This window comes from Neolamprologus multifasciatus, chromosome 8, assembly GCF_963576455.1.
Source record: "Neolamprologus multifasciatus chromosome 8, fNeoMul1.2, whole genome shotgun sequence".
NCBI lineage: Eukaryota > Metazoa > Chordata > Actinopteri > Cichliformes > Cichlidae > Neolamprologus > Neolamprologus multifasciatus.
Genome location: NC_140446.1, coordinates 18,329,340 through 18,339,748, shown reverse-complemented (window position 1 = coordinate 18,339,748; position 10,409 = coordinate 18,329,340). Strand labels below are relative to the sequence as shown.

The following is a 10,409-nucleotide window of genomic DNA, read 5'->3' as shown; positions in this document are numbered from 1 at the left end:
TAGCGGGTTGCTTCCTTCTTCTTCTTCTTCTTCCCTCGGTTTCACATGGCAGTATGCACATGTGATCCCCCTTTCGGTACAAAGTTGTGTCCCGCAATGCACAATCTATAGCCAAAGTAAATATACTGTATGTTCTATGAGTCTTTTCGATATCTATCGATCGCATTCATTTTTTTAACAATTACTGCAACAAATTTAGCACATTTGCCTTCTTCCCATAAAGCAAAGCTGGGGTTTTCACTCCCTGTACTCCTGGGTGATAACGTTTAACTATATCACAGGACACCTCGCAAAGACGACTCTACATCGAATTTCCGTGTATAACTGCTTTTTCTTTTAAATTTGCGAGCTAGTTTGTGACTTGACTTGATCGAACTGTTCTATTCTTTACTTGACAACAGTTTATTTTACTCATCGGTCATATTTTAGTATAAATACCTGGGGTCAGCCATCCAAAGCAAACATGAAGAAGTGAAGTAGAGAGGTGATGAAGAGAGTGCAGGCAGGGGAAAGCAGGTGGAGATGAGTGTCACAAGTGTAAATAGTGAAAGGGAAGATTTGCAAGATGGTAATGAGACCTGAGTGAAAGCTATGATATATGATTTGAAGAGGGTGGTACTTTCAAAAAGATGTGAGACAAAATTAGAGAGGCAAGGCTGAGATGGTCTGGACATGCACAAAGGATGCTGAAGATGGAGATGAAGATGAAGACCACAGACAAGTCTTAGAGATGGAGTGAAGGAGGACATGCAGAAGGTTGGTGTGACAGAGGAGGATGGAAAGGACAGGGTTTGATGAAGGCTGATGATCTGCTGTGGCGACAACTAAAGCAACCAAAAGAAGAAGAAAGGTCACATCAACCCATAAACAAATCTATTTGCTTGGCTGATGTATAAACTTTTTAGTAGAGCCGCTTTATTCACACATTAAAAGTGTCAGTAAAAACAAATATCCATGTAATCCTTATCCTGCTTATAACACTCATTTCTCATGTGATATCTCATGTTTTAACTCGTCGCTGTCACCTGTTTTTACAAAGTGCATCCTCATATTCACAGTTTTAAACATTCAAACTACACTAAGTAGTGTCCAGCTTGGACTCAGGAGGTTTAGTGGATTATCTAACATTAGGTGGTTCAATCGCTGGCTCCTCGAGTGCACAAAGTGTCCTTGGGCAAAATACCGAACCCCACATTGCTCCTGATGCATCCATCCAAGTGATATTTAGAACGTGCTGTATGAATGTGTCAGTGAGTCGGTGAATGAAACTTGTAATAATTACTGTTCAAGTGTTATATAAGTACCAGTTCATTTACTATTCACCGAAAATGAAATGTACAATGAACGCAAGGCTGTATTCAGTCTGAATCTGTATTCACAACATGTGGGAGTAGCTCCACAGGGTCTTTAAGATGAATGAGGAAGGACACCTGCATTCCCTGTGACTTGTCCAATCCAATCACATCCTGATCTACATGGCTTTGGATGTTGTCTTTCTCTAACTCTGATGGAAAGTGCTGTAAAGAAGCATGTGGTTGTGGAGAGGTTGGTGGCTGCTGACGCCTCAAAATGCGTGAACTACCAGGACTCAGGGAACAATCAGGCACCGGTCGACTTGCTGACACAAAGGATCCATTACGCTGTGGCACTGTGGCAATGGAAAAATCGTCTTCTCGAGGATCCAGCACAGCTAGTCACTGTCCACAGCATACAGTCTCCGTCCCCATTCTCCACCTGCCCACCTTCCTCTTTAGCTCTGCCTGCACCTGCACCCAAAGAGGATGATAACTTATTTAAGAATTAATGTTCTTTTTCATAAAGCTTCCTGCAGTTTAGACGTAAACTTGAAGCCCATTTGTTGTGATGTCATTAAAATTAGACTTTTAAGGATGCAAATCCTGCAACAGAACATTTAGAGTAAAAAAAATAAATAAAAGAATACAGAAACAATAATGCCTGTTTTTTAATTGTGATGTTGTCCCATCAGCCCTAAGAACAACGTCTCAACATTAAAAATCTACACTTTTAAACCTATGGTTTAAGTATTTTGTCTGTTATTTACTAAATCACTTATGGCTAATAGTTATTAGCACCTTCTGAGAAAGAAATGAAACAACAAACCTCTTTATTGCCAAAGCAGTAGAGCACAGCCACCAGAAATCCCTGGAGACACCAGTTCATAAAAATAGTCAAGTTTAGTTTGAGCAAGATGTTCTTTACTTAATGAATCAATTAGATCACATCTAGGCAGCTTTTCTTTTCTTTTTTTTCCAGTGACACACATAAATTGATCAGCCACAACGTTGAAGTCTCTGACATGTGTTCAGAATTACAATGATCACGTTGTCACAGCTTTGGCCCCTCACCACTAGTGAGGGGCCAAAGCTGTTGGCCCCTCACTAGAGACCTTGGCCTCCAGTAACACTGTGAGGAACCTTGGAGTCATTTTTGACCAGGATATGTCCTTCAACGCACATATTAAACAAATATGTAGGACTGCGTTCTTCCATTTGCGCAACATCTCTAAAATTAGAAATATCCTGTCTCAGAGTGACGCTGAAAAACTAGTTCATGCATTTATTACTTCCAGGCTGGACTACTGCAATTCATTATTATCAGGATGTCCAAAAAACTCACTGAAAAGCCTTCAGTTAATCCAAAATGCTGCAGCAAGAGTACTGACAGGGACTAGAAAGAGAGAGCATATTTCTCCTGTTTTGGCTTCCCTTCATTGGCTTCCTGTTAAATCCAGAATTGAATTCAAAATCCTGCTCCTCACATACAAGGTCTTAAATAATCAGGCCCCATCTTATCTTAATGACCTTGTAGTACCATATCACCCTATTAGAGCACTTCGCTCCCGCTCTGCAGGCCTACTTGTTGTTCCTAGAGTATTTAAAAGTAGAATGGGAGGGAGAGCCTTCAGTTTTCAGGCCCCTCTTCTGTGGAACCAGCTTCCAGTTTGGATTCGGGAGACAGACACTATCTCTACTTTTAAGATTAGGCTTAAAACTTTCCTTTTTGCTAAAGCATATAGTTAGGGCTGGACCAGGTGACCCTGAATCCTCCCTTAGTTATGCTGCAATAGATGTAGGCTGCCGGGGGATTCCCATGATGCATTGAGTTTTTCCTTTCCAGTCACCTTTCTCGCTCACTATGTATTAACAGACCTCTCTGTATTGAATCATATCTGTTATTAACCTCTGTCTCTCTTCCACAGCATGTCTTTATCCTGTCTTCCTTCTCTCACCCCAACCGGTCGCAGCAGATGGCCGCCCCTCCCTGAGCCTGGTTCTGCCGGAGGTTTCTTCCTGTTAAAAGGGAGTTTTTCCTTCCCACTGTCGCCAAAGTGCTTGCTCATAGGGGGTCATATGATTGTTGGGTTTTTCTCTGTATCTATGAAGCGCCTTGAGGCGACTTTTGTTGTGATTTGGCGCTATATAAATAAAATTGAATTGAATTGAATTGAATAGTGTACTCCCTGACTTCTCATGTAATGCTGTGTGGCAGAGAGAGGACTCAAAATGCAGGCTTAACTCAAAACTCAGCTTTAACACAGAGCAGAGCTGGAGGAAACTAACTGAACCACTAATGCTCCTGTCTGACTGACTGACTGACTGACAGACAGACAGACAGACACACACACACACACACACACACACACACACACACACACACACACACACACACACACACACACACACACACACACACACATAACATGAGAAGAAGTACGATGTCAACATGACAACGAAGCAAGGCAGACTGAGGGCTTAAATACACAGAATAACGAGAGGATGGGCAACAGGTGGAAAGACAGCTGGAATCCAACTAATTAAACAGGAAGCAAAACTGAACATAATGCACATGAGACGAGGAACAGTCAAAGTTAAACAGGAAGTGACATACACAGTAAGACTCACAAGGACGTGAGCATGACATTAGGACAGGGGATAAACAGACATGGAAATACATGACAGACCTGGGAGACAAAACACAGATTGGACACGAAAAAGGGAACATACATGAAATAGAGCAGTAGCCAAAACTAGAAGATAACTACAACTCAAAGAACATCAACAAACATAACAACTAAACATAACCATCTCAAAAGTCCAAACAAACTCAAAAACATGGGCCAAAGACTCAGGACCACGACACGGAGGTGCCTCCCTCAGGTGAACAAAGCGTCCTGTCACACCATAAAAAAACTCCACTCAAGCATCTAGGGAAGCCTGATCATCAGAGGGGGAAGTATCACGCACTTGGTTTTAACGTCATATCTGATCAGTGGGCCTGCAAAACCAGCGGTCACTCACAAGCTCTTGCCTACCTGAAAGGAACTGATAAAAAGTGTGAAGAACACTTTGACGTAGCGCAGAACGCCTGTCGTCTGCTCATCTGTAGCAAAGATGAAAATCACCTCATGAATTCCAAACAGAGGAATGAGGGTAAGAGTTGCCTTGGCGAGCCTAAAAAAAAAATGCAAATAAAACAGATAGGTAACTTTTCCCACTGCAGAACTATGATCTGTCTATCTCTTATCCAGCTCATTAAACAAATGCTGAGAAAACTTGCCGAAGTTTGTAATTGGTGTAATGAGTTGGGTTGCTGGCTCGCAATTTGGAAAATATGACCTTCAGGATCTTCGTGAAAATCAGAAAATTTATCTGTTGATCAGAAAATCATAATATGTATTGTTATTTATTCAGATGTATATCATGCAAAGTATTATGAGCCATGCAATATAAATGCAGACTTCTGGGACTATTTGCAGAAATCCTCTTACAAGTGTAGCTAAAAGAACCGGGAAATGAATAATCCACCAGTAGTTCATGTTCTCATTGACAGCCCAACACCTAAAGAAAAAAAGGTAGATAGTTGTCACCACCCCTTCTCCACAATGATCTGTCACATGAGGACACGTCTGCACACTTACTCTTTGTTTTCTTTCAACATCTTCGCCACCACCCAGGGAACAACGAACAACAGTGGAGTTCCTAATGTGAAAGCATCAGAGATCACCAGGTTCAGTACTGCAGGTTTCAAGAATAAGTTTAAGAATGAAATAGCATGCTGTGTGCATTTTTCCATGGTATCCATATTATAAAAGCTCTCCTGCTGATGCAGAGTGTGCTTTGTCCTTTGAGTGCTCAGGTAAAGGCAGCGCTAAAGAGGAGCAGAGGCGTCGTTATTATTCTGCAACGTGTCAGCTTAAAGTACTGCCAAGATAAAGTGTTCTTTGACAAAAAGCAGATTTAACCCCTTGAATGTATGATTCTTTTTTTTTACGAAGAGATGGAACTCACCCCAACCGAGATAGATGTAAAGTAGGTATTTGTTGCTGTCAATGAAGACTGAAGCAATAAGCACTGAGTACAGATAAATAGCCTCTCCGAAGAACCAATAATGATTGGCCAGGACACAGTACTGCATGATCACCTGTGCTATCCTGCAACCAACAGCAGCCTAAAAGAAATTGGAAAAAAAAAACCCATAAAAAATACAAATTGCATATCAAAGGTCTTTGCATGGCACTTGTAAAATTTCTAAAACTTGCTATTTTTCATAAAATAGTTTGCAAATTAGCCACCCATTTCCATGGGAGTGGTCTTTAAACATGCTTTACGTAATTATCTGAATGCACTAGCATCAAAGCAGTACCCCCTACACACTGATCTATTGCCAAATAATCTAAGCAAATAATTAGCAGTAAATTTCGAGACGTACCTGATGACTGAGCATCTCACTCACATCAGTCGGCTTCATGATTTCTCTTCCCCAGTGATGTTCCAACATTGTGTCTTTAACAATGACCGCTACAGCTCGCAGGATGAAGGACAGGAAGAGGTTAGCGTGAATGTAGTTTCTGGTGCAATGCAGTTTCCTGCCAAGGAACACAGAGTAATACAATTTCAAATTGCCTGGATTTAAAAACATGTTGTGGATTCTGGCGCTTTTAAAAAAAATGATCTGACTCACAAAGGAACATAATTTACAACTATTGTGCTTTTAGATTCTTGGGATCTTAGCAGAGGTCACTGAGTTAGGAAATAAAAGTTTCAGCATGTTATGTGATGATCTGATGATCAGAATTGAGACTTTTTACAGACTTTTTATGTTTCGTGGAGTTTTGTTTGACAGTATAGTAAAAACAAGATTTCCACATCTATCAGAGAGCTTACCTAAAGCTTAGAAGAATGATGAGAGCTGTTATAAGCGTGAAGAGGGACAAGGAATAGCCAACAGTGTACAGCATCCTGAAGCTCACCATTAACTGTTTGAACCACAGCTGTAAAGACAAATTTTCACTTTTATTAAGTCATAAAATTACTTAAAATGAAGAGTGAACAAAAGCCAAATCAGGAAGGGCCTCTGCTTTGTTTGCAGATGATAACTTCTGGCATTATTAGATGATTGTCATTTGCCATATCAGGACGAGTTGAATACACCAGTGTTCTTGGAAGCAAGCCGTCCTGGCTTCTTTTCACTGCAGGCTTATAATTTTCTTAATGGAGCCATTTTGAATGAATGATTTGCCGGTTATCTTTGAGCCATGGGAAGCTTTCACAGTGACTCACACTCTTGCAGGGTGAAAGAAATGTGGCTGAAGTTGTAGTTTGAATGGGAGTGAAGGACTTGTGTACAAGCAGCTACTCTTCAAGCTTTATTGAAACTTTCAAAAGTACAAGACAAAATGGAAATGGAGACCGTTTGACTTCAAAGTAAACGTTTTGCCCTTTGAAACTCGTTGACTGCAGCACTGAGTGACAACTTTAACTTTTAACCTTTTGTGTTGCATTTTTTCAAATTTTATTACTGCTTGGTTCGTAGTTAATGAGTATTTGTAGACAAGTGTGAAAAACTAGCGGGAGTCATTAGGAGGTTTTTGCTACTGTATCTTTTTTGCAGCCAGTTTCACTCAGCGAGAGCCAGCAATCACCAGGAACCACTGCCGTCCAGGCAGGGATTAAACCCTGGTGACGGGTGTATCACATCCAGTAACACATCATGCAGCTGAAGCCATATCGTTATGACATCATTTAAAAAAAAAAAAACTTCTGTGGAACAACATTTGATATTTTACACCGTGTGTTTATTTATTACACCAAAATGAAGCAATGTGTGAAAAATGAAGTACACAGAGTGATTGACTAGCTTGTAGAACCACCTTTAGGAGCAATAAGTTCAAGTATTTGTTTCCTGTCTGACTTTATCGGCCCGTCTACAAAATTGGTCCAATTCACTGAGTTTTTGGCGAAACTGTGAAAAGGCAAATTTGCTGAAGCTTGGCTTAGCTTTTGCTAAACAACGACATGTTGTAGTGTGTCATGTTTAGCAGGTTGCATTTACCCAAGTTTTAAAAAAAAAATTTTTAGATGGAGTTTTTTCACATTGTAGTTTTTTCCAGCACTGAATTTTTTTTATATTCCTGTTTTTTCAGTGGCTAATGTGCATTTTGTAAAGGTATTTATGACTTTGATGTATTCTTGTTTGTACAAAGAACTTGTGTAACCCCTTACGCTCTTGTACACAACTGTGTTATTATATGTTATTATTAATATTATCAATAAAGCCTAGAGGTGACTGTTGCTGTGATTTAGTGCCATACAAATAGATACTTTATTGTTCCACAAGGCAAATTGTCAGGAATGAGTTGAGTTGTTTACTCATGGAGACCTGTGTGTGATAAGAAAGGACCACAGTTTTAACAGACACCGAGCACTAAACAAAAGAAACTATGTTTCCCCACAGAGGAAAAAAAAAAGTAAAAAAACTACTTTGTTGCCATACCTCCTGAGACGCAACCTCTTTTTCCTCCTCACATTGTGTCTTATCCCTCCACACCTGTCCGTTGTCCTCTCTCTCCCAGTGGCCATCGTATCCACATCTCCTACGCACAACACCCTGGGACACTGGATGAAACACAGTTAGTCCTTCAGTCACCACCTGCCTAGTACAAGTTAAGGGAAACTGGGGGCTCAAGCATGCAGAGGCAAGCTAAATCACTGCCCACAAAAAAGGACATAAAGATGCATAATGTTCATGACTGAACACAGGAAAAAAAAAAAACCTAACTTAAAGCTACTATATAAAAACCCATAGTTTATTCTGTCCTGGAAGTCACTGCAACTCTTCCAGAAAGAAGAAGTAGAAGAAGAAGAAGAAGAAGAAGAAGAAGAAGAAGAAGAAGAAGAAGAAGAACCCAGATATGAACATGATCCAGAAACACTGCTGTGTTCTCTGGGCCAAAGTGCATTTAAAATGGAAAGCAGCAAAGTGTAAAACTGTTCTGTGGTCAAATGAATTGAAATAAAAAAAAAAAAAAATCTTTTTCATTGATGCAATTCATTTGGACTAAAGAGATTAGAAAAATATTTTTCTCCCAGTAACTGGTCTCCACAGTCCTCAGACGTTTATGGATTCTTGTTAAAAGAATGAGGATCGTATGAATGGCAAATGAAAATAAATATCGGCCTAGCCCAAGTTTTTTTTAGATTGTAGAATATTTTCTTGGTTTAAACATTTACATTTTTTCCTGTGTTCTATGTGGAAAACATGGATTTATGAGATATGTAAATCCTTTTGCATATCTCATAAATATTTACAGCATTACACAGCATCCAAACATTTGGTTTGTAGATGATCAGCATAACTTCTATTTGCAGTTGGCTTAGCTCTGACAGAATGTGCACCATCTCTTTTCTAGTTAAGCTCTCACTGCCAACATTTAGTGTGTGCTTTACTTTCATTTTAGTGTCAGCAGTGAGGATCAAAATGTACAATTAAATGTAAGATTGGTTATCCACAGCAAAATCTCACTGACCAGTAATAAGAAGAGACTGGCAGCTACTGAAAGGGAAAAAGGACAAACGGACAGACACAGACAGTTTTTTGTTGTTACCTTTGTCATACCAGGGCAGGTAGAAAAGGCATGAGATGTTGATCATAACACCAGCAGGAGTATCTGGCCAGCAGGCATACCTGTCAAACGTCCGGTTACAGAACAAGCCCGCTGGAAGGCCAAACAAAAGGGAACTTAGGAGAAAACCCCAGGTTTGATTTAACATTTCAATAATTCCTTTGCTATTTCATCACATATTGCCATATTTCCTCTACCACGCAGTTGCTTACTTTGAGGCAGTGACTCATTTCTTATCGTGTTGAAACAGTCTTCTTTGTACTGAACCCACTTTCGATAAGTCTCCTCCAGAACTTTAGCGCTCACCTTTTCAACCTGTAATGAGATACATATAAAAACACTATTCAGAACATGATGTCAAAGAAGAGATCTGGCTCTATCATGATTTACTCACTCTCAGGCTCAGACCTTCACTTTAAACCTTTTGTTTATGAAGGGCAACCAATCAGAACGAAAACTACTAAAACAGAATCTTCATGAAGAAGATTAATTGAAGAGATGTATCAAAGTTAGATAATAAAAAAAATAGCCGTAGATATCCTCTTTGTCTATTTTCACTGGCTAACCTTAAGTGGGTGGAGGAACAGCAGGCAGGTCAGCACTATAAAGTTGTGAGTAACGTCCATCTCTGCAGACTTGTTCTTCTTTATCTGCAAAATTGAGAGGAAGCAATGAAGTACAGTAATTGTGACGGATGGAAGTAAGTTGTTAGAAAGTGGTTAAGATCATAGCGCAAAAACATTTGAGAGAGTGATTTTTCATCCATAAATTGAACTTCAATGGCCATATCTTTTCTAAAGCACTCCAGTAACCTCAAAATGGATCTGAGCTATTACAGCTCCAAAAGCACAGACTTTGTCCTGCAGTCCTGGATATTTTCAATTCATTCAGTTTAATTCAACCAATTTTTCTTAAGTTTAATTGTTTCTGATGGTACTAAAATATAAAAATGGGGTGGCACATGGGAGGTCTAGCAAGATCTCCACTCTCTCCCACTCTTCCATCACTTCGATCTTCTCGTGTTCAAGTGTTTTCTGGACTTCCAACAATATCTTCTTTGTATTTTTTACATTTCCTTCTTTGTCTAATGAATTCCTATTTTGCTCCTTTCAAGTGTTTTTGCATAATTCGCATCCTTTTTGCACACAGCTCATCAAGTTCCTCCTTTTCGGGACCTCAGACCTTGCTGAGTTTCCCGATTGTCACCTTGTTCTTGTCTAGGTTGATGCACATATCTGCTCTTTCACCTAGAAGCCTTTGCAAGGTTTGCTTAGCTCTTTACGCGTCCTGTTTAACTGAAAATTCTCTGCCTGTTTTGCTTTAAGGGCCTTTCGCAGCTCAGTCAGCTCATGATTCATAGTTTGTGGATCAGCGCTCAACAATCTTGTTGTAGTTCTTTGATAGTTAATTTTGGCCTTTTTACCGGGAAATGAAACTACCTCAGAAGTTTTTACGCAGTCAATACTTTTGTCCTCTGAAGTTGCCT

General features: G+C 39.8%; 1 protein-coding gene across 1 annotated transcript; it reads right to left on the bottom strand.

Moving 5' to 3' along the window:
• Positions 1-337: 337 nt before the first annotated feature.
• Positions 338-9,788, bottom strand: LOC146512893 (glucagon receptor-like). The gene is made up of 13 exons (XM_085169397.1): positions 9,490-9,788; positions 9,136-9,238; positions 8,906-9,016; positions 7,795-7,916; positions 6,186-6,292; positions 5,731-5,887; positions 5,310-5,469; positions 4,940-5,000; positions 4,790-4,859; positions 4,579-4,670; positions 4,334-4,472; positions 2,122-2,163; positions 338-1,766 (listed from the first exon to the last, which is right to left on the bottom strand). The coding sequence occupies exons 1-13, from the start codon at positions 9,547-9,549 to the stop codon at positions 1,695-1,697; spliced, it is 1,296 nt and encodes a 431-aa protein (XP_085025523.1). The 5' UTR covers positions 9,550-9,788; the 3' UTR covers positions 338-1,694.
• Positions 9,789-10,409: the final 621 nt, after the last annotated feature.